The sequence below is a fragment of the Entelurus aequoreus genome, linkage group LG17 (genome assembly GCF_033978785.1).
Source record: "Entelurus aequoreus isolate RoL-2023_Sb linkage group LG17, RoL_Eaeq_v1.1, whole genome shotgun sequence".
NCBI lineage: Eukaryota > Metazoa > Chordata > Actinopteri > Syngnathiformes > Syngnathidae > Entelurus > Entelurus aequoreus.
In genome coordinates this window covers 6398281-6417659 of record NC_084747.1, presented here as the reverse complement: position 1 = coordinate 6417659, position 19379 = coordinate 6398281, and the positions used below count along the sequence as shown (strand labels likewise).

General features: G+C 38.4%; 1 protein-coding gene across 1 annotated transcript; it reads right to left on the bottom strand.

Annotated features, from left to right (window-relative positions):
* Window positions 1–1199: 1199 nt before the first annotated feature.
* mthfd2 (methylenetetrahydrofolate dehydrogenase (NADP+ dependent) 2, methenyltetrahydrofolate cyclohydrolase) lies at window positions 1200–13833 on the bottom strand. The gene is made up of 8 exons (XM_062024018.1): window positions 13676–13833; window positions 6090–6274; window positions 5879–6001; window positions 4208–4360; window positions 4021–4128; window positions 3853–3945; window positions 3643–3768; window positions 1200–1853 (listed from the first exon to the last, which is right to left on the bottom strand). Exons 1-8 carry the CDS (start codon window positions 13756–13758, stop codon window positions 1705–1707), a joined length of 1020 nt encoding a protein of 339 aa, XP_061880002.1. The 5' UTR covers window positions 13759–13833; the 3' UTR covers window positions 1200–1704.
* Window positions 13834–19379: the final 5546 nt, after the last annotated feature.

Below are 19379 nucleotides of genomic sequence, written 5' to 3'. Positions count from 1 at the left end.
GTAGATATTGCACCAAAAACCAGACATTTGCAGCTAGAATAGTCATTTACCACATTAGCAATGTATAGAGTGTATTTCTTTAAAGTTAAGACTAGTTTAAAGTTATCTTCATTGAAAAGTACAGTGCTTTTCCTTCAAAAATAAGGACATTTCAATGTGACCCCAAACTTTTGAACGGTAGTGTATATAAAATAAAAACTAAATAAGATAAGGCTCAGAATGGTTTCTTAACAAAACCTTTCTACATATAAAGTGCTTTTTTTGATTGATTGATTTAAACTTTTATTAGTAGATTGCACAGTACAGTACATATTCCGTACAATTGACTAATAAATGGTAACACCCGAATAAGTTTTTCAACTTGATTAAGTCGGGGTCCATGTTAATCAACATTAAACTGCCTCAAGTTGTTACTCAGATTAAATAAAATTACAAAACTTTTCTTCTACATATAAAAAGTGCAACATTAAACAGTGTCAAGTCAACTCAGCCTCAGATTAACTTTTCTTTCCCCCCAGCCTGGCTAACTTGGCAGTAAGAGGATATATGGGCTTATTGTTCCTCCACCATAGAAGTGGGTCAAAATCTAATTTCTAATGCAATATGGTCTTAAATCTGCTGCTATAAAAACATTTGTTATTGCTTTAGCCCTGCCTGACTCGCCGAGGAGAGGCTGCTTGAATGCGGCGGTGACGCTTCAAATGGGTTAGCATGTTTGACGTGTTGTCAGAAGCAGCTGCTGAACAATGTCGGCAAACCTCCGTCCTCCATTGTTGGATCGCGCAGCCAAAGTGTTCCCAAACGGGAGATCGTAATGAGGCAGGAGGGTCTTCCAGCTCTGGCTTTTACATGTTGTCCTAGCATGCCGTGTGTGCATTGTTTACACATCGTGCGGTACGCTACTTAATATGTCCGTGTGGAAACTCGTTCGGTACACCTCCGAACCGAACCAAAACCCCCGTACCGAAACGGTTCAATACAAATACACGCACCGTTACACCCCTACTATCATGTTGTTTAGTTTAAGTACCAGAGTTGTGCCTTTTCTCCTACTCTCCTCTGACCGGAACAAGTATATTTAGGAGACAAACCCCAGCGTGATGATTTTGGCCCACAGGCCGTATGTTTGACACCCCTGTGAAAGATGCGCTCTGTTGTCCCAATTGATAAAATACACATCACAAATAGACCAGCACACATTTTGAGAAGATAGTTGTAATCTTTTATTTTACAAAGGCATTTGTGAATCTTTAAAGCTTGTATTACTGATCAAGTTAGCCCTTGTCGCCCTTGCTCCCAACGAGGCTCAACGGAACTCAGAATTGCACCGCTTTGCTTTGACCGCTTACCAACCTTGAGGTGAATGAACGCCGCCGCAACTACCTTTACACGGCTTAAATATTATTATGTCACGGTATCAATAAATAAAACAAATCTTTCATGATACTGTTGAGGAGTGTCAAATTCATCCAGGAGAGATGCATTGCATTTCATAAATACTGAAGATCCTGTTACAGATGACATACAGCTGCACCACTGAATGTAACAGTCAAACATGTTTGGACGTGTGGAAAAGTTTAAAAAAAACAAAACAACAGGAAGCGAGCTTTAAAGCCGTCTTTCCAGTCCGTGTGCAAAGAAGTAAAACACAAACATTTGTAGGTGGTGGAATGTTGCTGGGATCCGTCTCCCGTCCTCGGCTCATTAGGACGCGGCCGCCATGCGGATCCTCTCGGGTGGAAAGAGCAGAACGTTCTTGGCTGCTTTGATGGTGTTCTTCATGAGCATGGCCACCGTCATGGGGCCCACGCCTCCTGGGACGGGCGTGATGAAGCTCGCCTTCTGTCGCACACCTGACGAGACACGTGCACTTAACGTTAACGATTGAAGCGGACTCGCTGTGATGTCAAGGAAAATATTATTTTTTTAATAATAATTATTTTTTTAAATGGTAATTTTAACATTGAATGCCCGATTGTAGCTAGGCTCCAGGGCCCCCCACGACCCCGAAGGGAATAAGCAGTAGAAAATGGATGGATGGATGAATGAAATAAGTTTATTTCGGACATATAATCAACCATCAACCATTTTGTTTTGAGGCATGTTAAAAAAAATTTTTAAAATAATGCACTTTGTGACAGTCAAAGTATAGTATTTCCCATAGTTGTAGTGGGTATCAGGATTATCTCAGGGAGAGCATGTCCCAAATTCCAAGCTGCTGTTTTGAGGCATGTTAAAAAAATATACACTTTGTGACTTCAATAATAAATATGGCAGTGCCATGTTGCCACTTTTTTCCATAACTTGAGTTGAAGTGGTTCTCTTATTTTGGAAAACCTTGTTTTTGATTGATTGAAACTTGTATTAGTAGATTGCACAGTACAGTACATATTAAAGTTTAAGTTAAAGTACCAACGATTGTCACACACACACTAGGTGTGGTGAAATTTGTCCTCTGCATTTGACCCATCCCCTTGATCACCCCCTGGGAGGTGAGGGGAGCAGTGGGCAGCAGGGTAGCCGTGCCCGGGAATCATTTTTGGTGATTTAACCCCAAATTCCAACCCTTGATGCTGAGTGCCAAGTCTTTGGTATGACTCAGCCAGGGTTTGAACTCACAACCTACCGATCTCAGGGCAGACACTCTAACCACTAGGCCACTGAGTAGGTACTCCATACAATTGACCACTAAATGGTAACACCCCAATAAGTTTTTCAACTTGTTGAAGTCGGGGTCCACGCTAATCAATTCATGGTAAAGTTACAATGTTTCATGCATCCAGCGGGGCATCACAACAAAATTAGCCATAATAATAATGTGTTAATTCCACGACTGCACTGCAAAAACTGAAATCTAAGTAAGATTAAATATCTCAAATAAGGGTGATATTTGCTTATTTTCTGTCTGATAAGATAATTATTCTCACTAAGCAGATTTTATGTTAAAGTGTTTTACTTGTTTTAAGGGTTTTGGTCCTAAATGATCTCAGTAAGATATTACAGCTTGTTGCTGAGATTTGATGACGTATATTGAGTAAAACATGCTTGAAACTAGAATATCAACTGTTGCAAAGCTGTGTCATCAACACTCACAAGCATAAAGCGACTTTTTTAAAGTAATAATTTCTTACTTCAAGCATGAAAAAAAAATCATGATGCCGAGCGCATATCATTATGTCAAGATAATGGCACTAGCATTTAATTAATTTAACAATATTTTTCAACATATTGAGCAAAAAGGTATTTTTTTTCTACCAAGAAAAGTGCACTTGTTATTAGTGAGAATATACTTATTTTAAAGGTATTTTTGGGTTCATTGAGGTTAGCTAATTTGACTTGTCTTGGAAAGTCTTGACAAGCCGAATTTTCTTGTTGTATTGGCAAATAATTTTGCTTAGTTCAAATAAAATACCCCTAATTTTCGGCTTTTTTTCCCTTGTTTTTGAACACTGACTTTTTGCTGTGAGTATATATCAGTATCGGTTGATATCGAAATCGGTAATCAAGAGTTGGACAATATCAGCAAAAAAGCCATTATCGGACATCTCTAGTTTTGCTGAATATTAGACTATTTTAATGGTGCCAAAAGACAATGAATATTGCCTAAAAGCACAGTTGTTGAGTGGTAAATCAGGTGTTTACCTTCAAAATCCACATCTCCAACCAGTCTGCTCTTCCCAGTGAGCGGATCCTGCACCCGGTTTATGCCCACGTCGATCACGGCCGCGCCCTCTTTGATCATGTCAGCTGTGATGAGATTGGGAATCCCTGAAATAACAAAGACGGTTACAAAACAAGCAAAGTCTAGGCTGGTGGGACGAATTAGGAAGGAATAAATCCCAAGTCGGGTACCTGCAGCCGCCACCACGATGTCAGCTATTTGAGTGTGTTGCCGAAGTTGATCCTTGGGAGTGTATCGGTGGGAGATGGTGACTGTGGCGTCGCCTGGAACGCACGTTAGCGCCCGTTAGCATTAAGCAAACAAACACCGCCATGAGAGAGATGAGGGGAGGACGTTACCTCCTGGTCTCTCGTGACGACCGTCTGTGTGCAGCAACATGGCAATGGGCATGCCCACGTTCTTGGAGCGCCCCGCGACCACCACGTTCTTCCCCTGAGTGGGAATACCTGGACAAGGAATCCACGCAGCTTGTTTTAAGAGTCCAGTCATGTACTACACACCTCAATTATCAGACATGTTTTGTACCTGTACGGTTGATGATTTCCCACACCCCCCAGGGAGTGGCGGGCAACATGGTGGACTGGTCCAGACACATGCGGCCCACGTTGACCACGTGGAAGCCGTCCACGTCCTTGGTGGGGGACACGGCGTTGCAGATGGTGCGTTCATCGATGTGATCTGTCGGGAGGTGAAAAAGGAGCTTTTAGATCACATTCTGTCGATGCACTGCAAAAACTGAAATCTAAGTAAGATGAAATATCTCAAATAAGGGTGATATTTGCTTATTTTCTGTCTGATAAGATCATTCTTCTCACTAAGCAGATTTTATGTTAGAGTGTTTTACTTGTTTTAAGGGTTTTGGTCCTAAATGATCTCAGTAAGATATTACAGCTTGTTGCTGAGATTTGATGACCTATATTGAGTAAAACACGCTTGAAACTATTTTTGCCCAAATGTCCAAAACACACCCAGCAATGGTGCACAGGAAGGCGGGGAAGAAGAGGGGAAAAGGCGGCCAAAATGGTCAAAAGTCCCAATTTTGTCCTAAATACCTCCCCTGGTTCAAGTCCCACAAGTCCCGCCGCCGGCCGCACAAGTCCCAGGATGCAAAAAATGTCCAAAGCGCACCCAGCAAAGTCCCATGGGAAGTGGGGGAGAAAAGTGAGAAAAGTCGTCAAAAGTCCCCAAAAATGTTCAAAATGCCTACCCAGGTTCGAGTCCCACAAGTCCCGCCGCGCAAGTCCTTGGATGCCCAAAATGTCCATAACACACCCAGCCGAGTCTTAAGACTTGTGGCACTCGAATCCGGGTGTGATTTTTTAACATTTTACTGACTTTTCTCACTTTTCTCCCTGCCTTCCCGTGGGACTTTGCTGGGCGCGTTTTGGACATGCTGTGCATCCCGGCCGGTGGCGGGACTCGAACCTGGGTAGGTATTTTGAACATTTTTGGGACTTTTGCTGACTTTTACAACTTTTATCCCCCCCACGGTACTCGGCTGGGTGTAGTATGGTCATTTTGGGCATCCCAGGATATTTTAACAACTTCAAATCCATCCATTGATACACTGCAAAAACTGAAATCTAACCAAGATGAAATATCTCAAATAAGGGTGATAGTTGCTTATTTTCTGTCTGATAAGATCATTCTTCTCACTAAGCAGATTTTATGTTAGAATGTTTTACTTGTTTTAAGGGTTTTGGTCCTAAATGATCTCAGTAAGATATTACAGCTTGTTGCTGAGATTTGATGAGCTATATTGAGTAAAACATGCTTGAAACTAGAATATCAACTGTTGCAAAGCTGTGTCATCAACACTCACAAGTATAAAACGACTTTTTTAAAGTAATCATTTCTTACTTCAAGCATGAAAAAAAAAATCTTGACTTTGACACAATTGTGTCTCATATTAAAACAGATGACAGCCAAATGCTGTTTTATTTTCAATGAAACAATAGAAAATACGTACTTATATAGTAGTACACTTGTTATTAGTGAGAATATACTTATTTTAAGGTATTTTTGGGTTCATTGAGGTTAGCTAATTTGACTTGTTTTGGAAAGTCTTGACAAGCCAAATTTTCTTGTTTTATTGGCAGATAATTTTGCTTAGTTCAAGTAAAATACCCCTCATTTTTGTATTTTTTTTCTTGTTTTTGAACACTGACTTTTTGCAGTGTGTGTGTGTGTGTGTACCTGGCAGAGGAAGCTGCACAAGCAGGCCGTCCACGCGATGGTCCGTGTTTAGTTTGAAGATGAGGTCCAGTAACTCTTCCTCGCTGATGTCGGAATGCTTGAGGATGGTCTCGCTGGAGATTCCTAAGGAAGACAAAAAGTTTGCTTTCACGTTTTCCGCTTCGTTGTCACATGTTCACTTTCACCAGCGCGCGTGTTTGTGTTTCCTCACCGACATCGGCGGCCGCTCTGGTCTTGTTGAGGACGTACGAGTGACTGGCCGGGTTGTCTCCGACCAGAACCACGCTGAGATGAGGCCTCCGGTGTCCGGCCAGCATCCAGTTCTCCAAATCGGCCCGCGCCTCGTCCCGGATCTGACGGGCAAGCTTCTTTCCTGAGATGACCACAGCCTCCTGCCTGTGAACACACACACACACTTTAATAACTGGTACTTACAAACCATGACTACACTTCATTGGTCCACAACAAAGAAAGTCATCAACGCTCTTGCCTTAACTTCACCGACCTGACATCGTTTTGACTTTTTTTTAGACCACAAACTCCCCAAAATGCTGAAATTAAAGTCTGAGATAAAACCACGAAGAGGACAGGGCTTTAATTAGGGAGAGGAAATGTGCTGACCAAACATGAGGCTTCAAATAGGAGTTCTGAAACAATGTTAAGTGTAATACTACTCTTTTTTGCCATGGCGTTTATTAATAGAGAGAACACACACCAGACGACTAAAATAACGACCTACATTTGGATATTTTTTTAACCGTCCGAGCACATTCCATTTGAATTATCTTCAAAGCCGAAAATGACATAAAAGTCATTCAGTTCTCAAAGGGCGTAACTTGGCATTTAGGATTTTTTTTAATGACCTTTTTTGCTCAAATTTCTCCATGAACCCAAGCCCTAAATAAAATAAAATACATTTTTGACCCTTTTAATGAGTTAATATCACAGGTTTAAATGAGTAAAATAACGAATGTTATGCAAATGTATCAACAACACTTTGATCAAAAAGACCTTCAAAGGGTTAATATAAAATAAACGATAGGGACAAGCGATAGAAAATTGATGGATGGATGGTATTTTTGTTTAGGGCTGAAGTCAACTGAGACAATCGAGCCAAAAAAAGTACAAAAAAAATATTTATTCTAAATGTTTTATGCCCTTTGAAAATTTAAGGACTTTAATGTTTTGTTTGGCTTTGGGGTGTTGTTGAACAACTTCCAGAGTGTCGTACACCTGTCAAACAATTGCACATTGGAATTTTTATATGTAATATAAAAAAAAAACATACAAAAAACCAAATGTATAATTGAGGAAGACAAGAAAAATTATGACCAAAGTACACAAAAAAATACTCACAGCGCTACGTGGTCTTTACGTGGTCACTGTTGCGTTACGTTGTATTCACGTAGTCACTGTCGCGTTACGTTGTATTCACGTGGTCACTGTTGCGTTACCTTGTATTCACGTAGTCACTGTCGCGTTACGTTGTATTCACGTGGTCACTGTCGCGTTACCTTGTATTCACGTGGTCACTGTCGCGTTACCTTGTATTCACGTGGTCACTGTCGCGTTACCTTGTATTCACGTAGTCACTGTCGCGTTACGTTGTATTTACGTGGTCACTGTCGCGTTACGTTGTATTCACGTGGTCACTGTCGCGTTACGTTGTATTCACGTAGTCACTGTCGCGTTACCTTGTATTCACGTGGTCACTGTCGCGTTACGTTGTATTCACGTAGTCACTGTCGCGTTACGTTGTATTCACATAGTATTCACGTAGTCACTGTCGCGTTACGTTGTATTCACGTAGTCACTGTCGCGTTACGTTGTATTTACGTGGTCACTGTCGCGTTACGATGCATTCACGTGGTCACTGTCGCGTTACATTGTATTCACGTGGTCACTGTCGCGTTACGTTGTATTCACGTGGTCACTGTCGCGTTACGTTGTATTCACGTGGTCACTGTCGCGTTTCGTTGTATTCACGTGGTCACTGTCGCGTTACGTTGTATTCACGTGGTCACTGTCGCGTTACGTTGTATTCACGTGGTCACTGTCGCGTTACGTTGTATTCACGTGGTCACTGTCGCGTTACCTTGTATTCACGTGGTCACTGTCGCGTTACGTTGTATTCACGTGGTCACTGTCGCGTTACCTTGTATTCACGTGGTCACTGTCACGTTACGTTGTATTCACGTGGTCACTGTCGCGTTACGTTGTATTCACGTAGTCACTGTCGCGTTACGTTGTATTCACGTAGTCTCTGTCGCGTTACGTTGTATTCACGTAGTCACTGTCGCATTACGTAGTATTCACGTAGTCACTGTCGCGTTACGTTGTATTCACGTAGTCACTGTCGCGTTACATAGTATTCACATAGTATTCACGTAGTCACTGTCGCGTTACGTTGTATTCACGTAGTCACTGTCGCGTTACGTTGTATTCACGTGGTCACTGTCGCGTTACCTTGTATTCACGTGGTCACTGTCGCGTTACCTTGTATTCACGTGGTCACTGTCGCGTTACCTTGTATTCACGTGGTCACTGTCGCGTTACCTTGTATTCACGTGGTCACTGTCGCGTTACGTTGTATTCACGTGGTCACTGTCGCGTTACGTTGTATTCACGTGGTCACTGTCGCGTTACGTTGTATTCACGTAGTCACTGTCGCGTTACGTTGTATTCACGTAGTCACTGTCGCGTTACGTTGTATTCACGTAGTCACTGTCGCGTTACGTTGTATTCACGTAGTCACTGTCGCGTTACGTTGTATTCACGTAGGCAGTCGCGTTACGTTGTATTCACGTAGGCAGTCGCGTTACGTTGTATTCACGTAGTCACTGTCGCGTTACGTTGTATTCACGTAGGCAGTCGCGTTACGTTGTATTCACGTAGGCAGTCGCGTTACGTTGTATTCACGTAGTCAGTCGCGTTACGTTGTATTCACGTAGTCACTGTCGCGTTACGTTGTATTCACATGGTCACTGTCGCGTTACTTTGTATTCACATGGTCACTGTCGCGTTACGTTGTATTCACGTGGTCACTGTCGCGTTACGTTGTATTCACGTAGTCACTGTTGCGTTACGTTGTATTCACGTGGTCACTGTCGCGTTACCTTGTATTCACGTGGTCACTGTTGCGTTACGTTGTATTCACGTGGTCACTGTCGCGTTACGTTGTATTTACGTGGTCACTGTCGCGTTACGTTGTATTCACGTGGTCACTGTCGCGTTACGTTGTATTCATGTGGTCACTGTCGCGTTACGTTGTATTCACGTAGTCACTGTCGCGTTACGTTGTATTCACGTAGTCACTGTCGCGTTACGTTGTATTCACGTAGTCACTGTCGCGTTACGTTGTATTCACGTAGTCACTGTCGCGTTACGTTGTATTCACGTAGTCACTGTCGCGTTACGTTGTATTCACGTAGTATTCACGTAGTATTCACGTAGTATTCACGTAGTATTCACGTAGTCACTGTTGCGTTACGTTGTATTCACGTAGTCACTGTTGCGTTACGTAGTATTCACGTAGTCTGTCGCGTTACGTTGTATTCACGTAGTCACTGTCGCGTTACGTTGTATTCACGTAGTCACTGTCGCGTTACGTTGTATTCACGTGGTCACTGTCGCGTTACGTTGTATTCACTTAGTCACTGTCGCGTTACGTTGTATTCACGTGGTCACTGTCGCGTTACGTTGTATTCACGTGGTCACTGTCGCGTTACCTTGTATTCACGTGGTCACTGTCGCGTTACGTTGTATTCACGTGGTCACTGTCGCGTTACCTTGTATTCACGTGGTCACTGTCGCGTTACGTTGTATTCACGTGGTCACTGTCGCGTTACGTTGTATTCACGTAGTCACTGTCGCGTTACGTTGTATTCACGTAGTCTCTGTCGCGTTACGTTGTATTCACGTAGTCACTGTCGCATTACGTAGTATTCACGTAGTCACTGTCGCGTTACGTTGTATTCACGTAGTCACTGTCGCGTTACATAGTATTCACATAGTATTCACGTAGTCACTGTCGCGTTACGTTGTATTCACGTAGTCACTGTCGCGTTACGTTGTATTCACGTGGTCACTGTCGCGTTACCTTGTATTCACGTGGTCACTGTCGCGTTACCTTGTATTCACGTGGTCACTGTCGCGTTACCTTGTATTCACGTGGTCACTGTCGCGTTACCTTGTATTCACGTGGTCACTGTCGCGTTACGTTGTATTCACGTGGTCACTGTCGCGTTACGTTGTATTCACGTGGTCACTGTCGCGTTACGTTGTATTCACGTGGTCACTGTCGCGTTACGTTGTATTCACGTAGTCACTGTCGCGTTACGTTGTATTCACGTAGTCACTGTCGCGTTACGTTGTATTCACGTAGTCACTGTCGCGTTACGTTGTATTCACGTAGGCAGTCGCGTTACGTTGTATTCACGTAGGCAGTCGCGTTACGTTGTATTCACGTAGTCACTGTCGCGTTACGTTGTATTCACGTAGTCACTGTCGCGTTACGTTGTATTCACGTAGTATTCACGTAGTCACTGTTGCGTTACGTTGTATTCACGTAGTATTCACGTAGTCACTGTTGCGTTACGTTGTATTCACGTGGTCACTGTCGCGTTACGTTGTATTCACGTGGTCACTGTCGCGTTACGTTGTATTCACGTGGTCACTGTCGCGTTACATTCACGTAGTCACTGTCGTGTTACGTTGTATTCACGGTCACTGTCGCGTTACGTTGTATTCACGTAGTCACTGTCGCGTTACGTTGTATTTTCGTAGTCACTGTCGCGTTACGTTGTATTCACGTGGTCACTGTCGCGTTACATTCACGTAGTCACTGTCATGTTACGTTGTATTCACGGTCACTGTCGCGTTACGTTGTATTCACGTAGTCACTGTCGCGTTACGTTGTATTCACGTAGTCACTGTCGCGTTACGTTGTATTCACATAGTCTCTGTCGCATTACGTTGTATTCACGTAGTCTCTGTCGCGTTACGTTGTATTCACGTAGTCACTGTCGCGTTACGTTGTATTCACGTAGTCACTGTCGCTTCACGTGGTTATTGTCACGTTATGTTTACGTGGTTATTGTCTGTTAACCTGACAAATTAGCATTTGGTGACGTGGTGAAAAATAATGTGCGTAAAAGCCAAAGTGGGATGAAAATGACATTTACACAACAGTAAAGCACAAATGCTGTACTTTGCCTTTTGTGATCTTCTCTTTGAAAAAGTTGCAGACAAAACACTCCCTGCTGTAATGTGCATGCCATGCCAGGAGGTGGCGGTGTCAGTTACACGCATGCACACCGGGATGGCTTGTCCTCCTGGAGGTCTGTCGTCGACATAGTCAATATTGATGTGGTAAAAACGGCACTGCTCTTTTCAAAACATAACAATTGCGATGCAAATACAGTTTTCTTGTGCACATGTCCCTTTTTTGTTCCTGTTCCCGAGCACTGCATTTGCATGCTGGTACAGTAAGTCCTCTGGAACCACTTGTAGTCTCTAAAATTAGCTCCTGCCAAGCTGACACAGACGTATGCTCCACACGGCGGACAAACCTTTCAGCCCAAGTGTCAAGATGCAAATAGCAAAGTGGTAAAAGGAGGAGGACAGAAGGCGCTTGTAAAAGAAGTAGTGTGTGAAGCGCCAGCTGAGGTACAGTATGATTTACCGTGTGGCCCCTGCTAACTGAGGCTTTCTTGGACCAAACCGGCCCCAGTGCCAACTTTTTGCTCTTACATAAGACAAGAGAATGCTAACCAATAACTGAGGAGCAATGAGCCTTCGGCGATGATGTAACCAGTCTTTTGTTCCGATAGGCACATTTACAGTACAAGTGGAGGAAAAAAATAGCACATCTTTGCAGAATTACCTTTTTTCTTTTCTACAAAAAAGTATTTTCCTTATATAGTCTTTAAGCACTTATTAAAAACTTTAGTTTACCATTGGGGATGAAATAAAAACATATATATATTACACTTTTATTTTTAATTTGCTTGCTTCTGCACATAAAATAAGATTTCTTTGGAGATTAAATAAAATAAATAAATATATATATATATTTATTTATAATATATATATATATATATATATATATATATATATATATATTTATTTTTAAATTTCATCTCCAAGGAAAACTTATTTTTAACATTATTCCTCCACTAAATTAAAGTTATGTTTACTGAGCTGTTATAGTATTTATGTGCAGAAGCAAGTTAATTAAAAAAAAAGAAATATATATATATATATATAAAATTTCTTTTTTTTTTAATTACCGGTAACTTAAATTTTAAAAAAAGAAATTATATATATATATATATATATATATATATATAATTTCTTTTTTTTTAATTAACTTGCTTCTGCACATAAATACTAGAACAGCATTTTATGCTATAAATATATAGTATTTATGTGCAGAAGCAAGTTAATTAAAAAAAAGGAATTATATAGATATAATTTCTTTTTTTTTTATTAACTTGCTTCTGCACATAAATACTATAACAGCTCAGTAAACATAACTTTAATTTGGTGGAGGAATGTTAAAAAAAAAACATTTTCCTTGGAGATTAAATAAAAAAAACGTTTAAAAAAAATATATATATATATATATGTTTTTAATTATTATTATTTTCTAATTAGCTTGCTTCTGCACATAAAATAAGTTTTCTTTGGAGATGAAATTTTTAAAAAATACAAAAAATAAATAAATAAATATATATACATACAAAAATAAACAATCTTTCTTCTTTCCTAACATTGTAAAAATTGAATAAAGTGAAACAAATACAAGAAAAAAGTATTTTCTTTATGAAAACATATTTGGGGTGTTTGTAATTTGACGGTATTCTTTGGAGAATAAATTATAAAAATTAAAATAAACAAGCTTTCTTCTTTCCTAACATTGTAAAAATGTTAATAAAGTGAAAATCGTCAGATGAAAAAAAAAGTCTACCTTCATTTATAAACAAAAAACAAGAAAATAGTATTTTCTTTATAAAAATATATTTGGTGTGTTTGTAATTTGACGGTATTCTTTGGAGATTAAATTACATTTCTTTAAATAAACAAGCTTTCGTCTTTCCTAACATTGTAAAAATGTAATAAAGTGAAAATCGTCGGATGAAAAAAATGTCTACCTTCATTTATAAACAAAAACAAGAAAATAGTATTTTATTTATAAAAATATACTTGATTTATTTGTAATTTGACGGTAGAGGTGCAAGAGATGATATATTTTATGCATGGTGTGACTAATAAAAGTCATCTGTGAGTCGATCATGTGCACAAACACGCGACTTGTGTCCCTGAGAAGAACTCATGTTTGGGTTCAATTATGTTAATATAGGCACAATATACTGAAGAAAAAATGCTTGCATTTATATTTCCATGTGAGGGCTTGAATGTTTTTTGCATGTTAAAAGAGAAGTTAAATTAATCATGTGTAAATATAGGTGTGCCATCCACCTCCCCTCCCCCCCTCCCCCCGCAGAGCCAACAGGGTGCAAACACTGAAGCGGATTTCATCAGCCACACTTGCCCTGCTGTCATACCGGCATGCCGCCAGGGGGCGCATCGCGCCAATGCGAAAAATGTTCTACCGAAAAACGTTACGAGTAAACGCTCGTTTTTAGCGGAGAGAAACACACAATGTAAATAAGAAGGTTAAGAAGGCGCGGGGAATATTAGTTCGACAACAAGAAGCGATAAAGTGGGTGTAAAATAAAAAATAAAACCCCGCCATATTGAAGGTGCCATGAAGCATATGGCGGCCGTGCTCACCTCGGGGCGGACGTGTGTAGCTGACACAGTTGATGGCGGGAGTGCTGACACACTCTCCTGAGAGCCCTGCTGACCGCTGCCATTGCGACGAGAGGCTGAGAGGAGGAGAGGACAAGTCCGGAGAAGACGACGAAGGACCGAAAAGGCGGGCTGGACTGAGCCGCACAGCCGCTTTTAAGCAAAGGCCCCGCCCCTTGCTGTGCGCGCACATGTGACGTCACATTCGGAGTGACGTCAGGTCCCCACGTGACGTTCCTTCCTGCTCAACTCGTTTGTCATGACATGACGTCACGATAATAACAATGAGTCTCGGGTTTAATAGGTTCAATAGTCTGTGTTGCGTTTGTCATGACATGACGTCACGATAATAACAATGAGTCTCGGGTTTAATAAGTTCAATAGTCTGTGTTGCGTTTGTCATGACATGACGTCACGATAATAACAATGAGTCTCGGGTTTAATAAGTTCAATAGTCTGTGTTGCGTTCGCAGTAAGAAGGTGTGTGCCCGTGTAGTAAACACTAAAGAGGAAGTGGCAACAGAGAAGTCATCAAGTATAATAATCATATTTAAAAATAGCACTATTAACATATATCCCAAATCTGCACTGCTGGAAAAATAAATTAAAAAAGTTTTTTATATTTTATTATACTTTTGTGGTATACTTTTAAAGTTATTCTTCCGATCATCAGGTGTCATTTCAACACGTACACTGCAAGAAGTCAGTGTTCAAAAACAAGAAAAAAATTTTAAAAAAATTAGGAGTACCGTATTTTTCGGAGTATAAGTCGCACCGGCCCAAAATGCATAATAAAGAAGGAAAAAACATATATAAGTCGCACTGGAGTATAAGTCGCATTTTTGGGGGAAATGTATTTGCTAAAACCCAACACCAAGAATAGACATTTGAAAGGCAATTTAAAATAAAGAATAGTGAACAACAGGCTGAATAAGTGTACGTTATATGAGGCATAAATAACCAACTGAGAACGTGCCTGGTATGTTAACGTAACATATTATGGTAAGAGTCATTCAAATAACTATAACATATAGAACATGCTATACGTTTACCAAACAATCTGTCACTCCTAATCGCTAAATCCCATGAAATCTTATACGTCTAGTCTCTTACGTGAATGAGATAAATGATATTATTTGATATTTTACGCTAATGTGTTAATAATTTCACACGTAAGTCGCACCCAAACTATGAAAAAACTGCGACTTATAGTCCGAAAAATACGGTAGTCATTATTAAGTACTTATTAATGCCTTAGACATGGCCTTATTATAACCCTAACCCTCTAACCCTGACCCTAACCCTAACCAGATAACTCTGAATTAAGTCTTTGTTACTTAGAATATGTTCCCCATACTAAAGTGTTACTAAAAACATATAACTTTGTCTTGAATTTGAAAAAAAACAACATTTTATATTTCACTAAAGAAGGGTTCGGTGAATGCGCATATGAAACTGGTGGGGTTCGCTACCTCCAACAAGGTTAAGAACCACTGCTGTTGACATACATCCCAAATCTGCACTGCTGAAAAACTAAATAAAAACTAAAAAAAATACTTTTTTATATTTTATTATACTTTTGTGGTATACTTTTAAAGTTATTCTTCTGATCGTCAGGTGTCATTTCAACACGTACACTGCAAAAAGTCAGTGTTCAAAAACAAGAAAAATAAAATACAAAAAATTAGGAGTATTTTATTTGAACTAAGCAAAATTATCTGCCAATAGAACAAGAAAATTTGGCTTGTCAAGACTTTCCAAAACAAGTCAAATTAGCTAACTTCAATGAACCCAAAAACACCTTAAAATAAGTACATTCTCACTAATAAGTGCACTTTTCTTGGTAGAAAAAAAAAGAGACCTTTTTGCTCAATATGTTGAAAAATATTCTTAAATTAATTAAATGCTAGTGCCATTATCTTGACATAATAATAAGCGCTCGGCATCATGATTTTTTTTTTCATGCTTGAAGTAAGAAATGATTACTTTAAAAAAGTAGTTTTATACTTGTGAGTGTTGATGACACAGCTTTGCAACAGTTGATATTCTAGTTTCAAGCATGTTTTACTCAATATAGGTCATCAAATCTCAGCAACAAGCTGTAATATCTTACTGAGATCATTTAGGACCAAAACCCTTAAAACAAGTAAAACACTCTAACATAAAATCTGCTTAGTGAGAAGAATTATCTTATCAGACAGAAAATAAGCTAATATCACCCTTATTTGAGATATTTCATCTTACTTAGATTTCATTTTTTGCAGTGTATATAGATATCTGACATTACTGTACATCATTTTTGTTTTTTACATGTAAATTTACATGTATTTATTTGCGGGGTAGGGGGGATTACCAGTAGTACTATTATACATTTGAAAAGGTAAATACTAGCTGATATTATCGGCCGATAAATGCTTTAAAATGTAATATCGGAAATTATCGGTATCAGGTTTTTATTTTTTATTTTTATTAAATCCACATAAAAAACACAAGATACACTTACAATTAGTGCACCAACCCAAAAAACCTCCTTCCCCCATTTACACTCATTCACACAAAAGGATTGTTTCCTTCTGTTATTAATATTCTGCTTCCTACATTATATATCAATACAGTCTGCAAGGGATACAGTCCGTAAGCACACATGATTGTGCGTGCTGCTGGTCCACTAATAGTACTAACCTTTAACAGTTAATTTGACTCATTTTCATTAATTACTAGTTTCTATGTAACTGTTTTTATATTGTTTTACTTTCTTTTTTATTCAAGAAAATGTTTTTAATTTATTTATCTTATTTTATTTTATTAATTAAAAAAAAAAGGACCTTATCTTGTCCAAATTAGGCATAATAATGTGTTAATTCCACCACTGTATATATTGGTATCGGTAATTAAGAGTTGGACAATATCGGAATATCGGCAAAAAAGCCATTATCGGACATCCCTAGTAAATACAGTATTTAGAGTTTTTTGCAAATAATTACTAGAGTACTCATGTAACACTGTAAAATGTGTTCTGAGATGTAAAAGTATTCATTTTGGAATTGTGTGTACATTGTTTTAAAAATTGATAGTAAAATTAGGGACCGGTCATGCTTAAAAGTTATTTTCTTGCATATATGTCACATTCATCTTTCGTATTTGTAAGCAAACTCTACTTGCATGTCTTTTTCCTCATACGAGTGTGCGTATTGGTGTTAATTATCTAAATTAAAAACAGGATTATGAGTCCGATCATGTGAAGCCACGTTGCAATAAAAATGAGGGCGCCCTCTGCTGGATGTTTTTGATATTACAACACACTGTATACTGTTTTCATTCATAAAAAGTATGCTCAGTAAGTGACAGACTAATGTTTTTATGACACTCGGATGAAAACAATCAAAAACTACTAGCCAGAAAAATGACTTTAATGTCATGTGATGATGTAGTGGACAGACTGTGAGAACATTTTGCATAGGTTGCTCATTTCATCGACCGCCTGCATGAAAAGCCCAGTGGTAAAATAGCAACACGTTCATTGTGTGTTTTTATGAAGAGACACCGCAAAGCTGACCTGGATGGTGGATGTCAGCCCTGTGAACACCAGTCCATAAATACATATTTCCCCACATTCATGGATTAGCTAGAAATGTTATAAATTACACTTTTGTAATAATTAGTTCGGCTTTCATATAAATAACACCCTTCACTTTTGACCAATATAGCATTTAAAAAAAAGCATAATATAATGCCAGTTTTCTGAATGGTAATTAAAAATAAGAAAAACAGAAAACACTTCTTGACGGGCTCTTTAAAGCCATTTGTTTCATAAGCAGGAAAATAAACAGAACAATCTCAGCCTCCCTGAGCATAAAGTCACATCAATACCACATGATTTTAAATAGTTCATGAAACACTCCAATGCTTGGCAGAAACACACACACACACACACACACACACACACACACACACACACACACACACACACACACACACACACACGCTCCCCTCAAAGTAATAGTATTTCATCTTTAAAGATTATTAATCATTGCTTGCTATTGCACAGAAACATGAATTTTCAACACAGAAAATACACAGTGGTGACATTTTGGTTGGTGGCGCCCACATAGAAATGTAGATAATGTTCACTGGCGTCAAATGAAAATGTACAGAGCCCCTAAAAGGACATGGGGGAATTTTTATAATAGTTTTTTTTTCTAGACATGTATCTCGTGCGCACGAGATACATGTCTAGAAAAAAAAAATTAAAACAAATTTATAATAGTTTTTTTAATCTCGTGCGCACGAGAAACTTTCTCTTGCGCACGATATATATGTCTAAAAAAAAATAAAAATAAATAAAGGACATGGGGGAAAAAAATTTTTGTATAATTTTTTGTATTTTTTTTTTAGACATGTATCTCGTGCGCACGAGATACATGTCTAGAGAAAAAAAATGTATAATTGTTTTTTTTATCTCGTGCGCACGAGAAACTATCTTGTGCACACGAGAAACTTTCTAAAAAAAAATAAAAAATTTTTTTATAATTATAACAACAATTATAATTATGTAATTTTTTAAAATAACTTTATAAATAGTTTCTCGTGCGCACGGGATACATGTCTAAAAAAAAAAAAGGAACATGGGGGACATTTTTTTTTGTATAATTTTTTTTTTTTTAGACATGTATCTCGTGCGCACGAGAAACTATTTATAAAGTTATAAAAACAAAAACAAATATAATTGTTTTTTTTAGACATGTATCTCGTGCGCAGGAGATACATGTCTAAAAAATAAAATAAAATAAAGGACATGGGGGAAATTTTTTTTGTATAATTTTTTTTCTTTTTTTTTTAGACATGTATCTCGTGCGCACGAGAAACTATTCATAAAGTTATAAAAAAAAAACTAAAAACAATTTATAATTGTTTTTTTTTTTTGGCATGTATCTCGTGCGCACGAGATACATGTCTAGAGAAAAAAAAATGTATAATTGTTTTTTTTATCTCGTGCGCACGAGAAACTATCTTGTGCACACGAGAAACTTTCTAAAAAAAAATAAAAATTTTTTTTATAATTATAACAACAGTTATAATTATGTAATTTTTTTAAATAACTTTATAAATAGTTTCTCGTGCGCACGGGATACATGTCTAAAAAAAAAAAAAGGAACATGGGGGACATTTTTTTTGTATAATTTTTTTTTTTAGACATGTATCTCGTGCGCATGAGAAACTATAAAGTTATAAAAACAAAAACAAATATAATTGTTTTTTTTAGACATGTATCTCGTGCGCAGGAGATACATGTGAAAAAAATAAAATAACATTTATAATTGTTTTTTTTTAATCTCATGCTCACGAGAAACTTTCTCGTGCACACGAGATACATGTCTAAAAAACAAAAGAAAAAAGGACATCGGGGAAAAAAAATTTTTGTCAAATTTTTTTTTAGACATGTATCTTGTGCGCACGAGAAACTACCTCGTGCACAAGATACATGTCTAAAAAAAAAAAAAAAGGACGGGGGGGAATTTTTTTTTGTCACATTTTTAAAAAAAAATCTTAGACATGTATCTCGTGCGCACGAGAAACTAGCTCGTGCACAAGATACATGTCTAAAAAAAAAAAAAAAAGACATGGGGGAAAAATTTTTTTTAGACATGTATCTCGTGCGCACGAGAAACTATCTCGTGCACAAGAG

Excerpts from the sequence above, each read along its gene's own strand:
- mthfd2 (XM_062024018.1), bottom strand. The coding sequence starts at position 13,758 with ATGGCAGCGGTCAGCAGGGCTCTCAGGAGAGTGTGTCAGCACTCCCGC. Across the intron at positions 6,275-13,675 it reads CTACACACGTCCGCCCCGAG|GCAGGAGGCTGTGGTCATCT; the intron begins GTGAGCACGGCC and ends GTGTGTTCACAG. Across the intron at positions 3,769-3,852 it reads CATCGTGGTGGCGGCTGCAG|GGATTCCCAATCTCATCACA; the intron begins GTACCCGACTTG and ends TTGTTATTTCAG.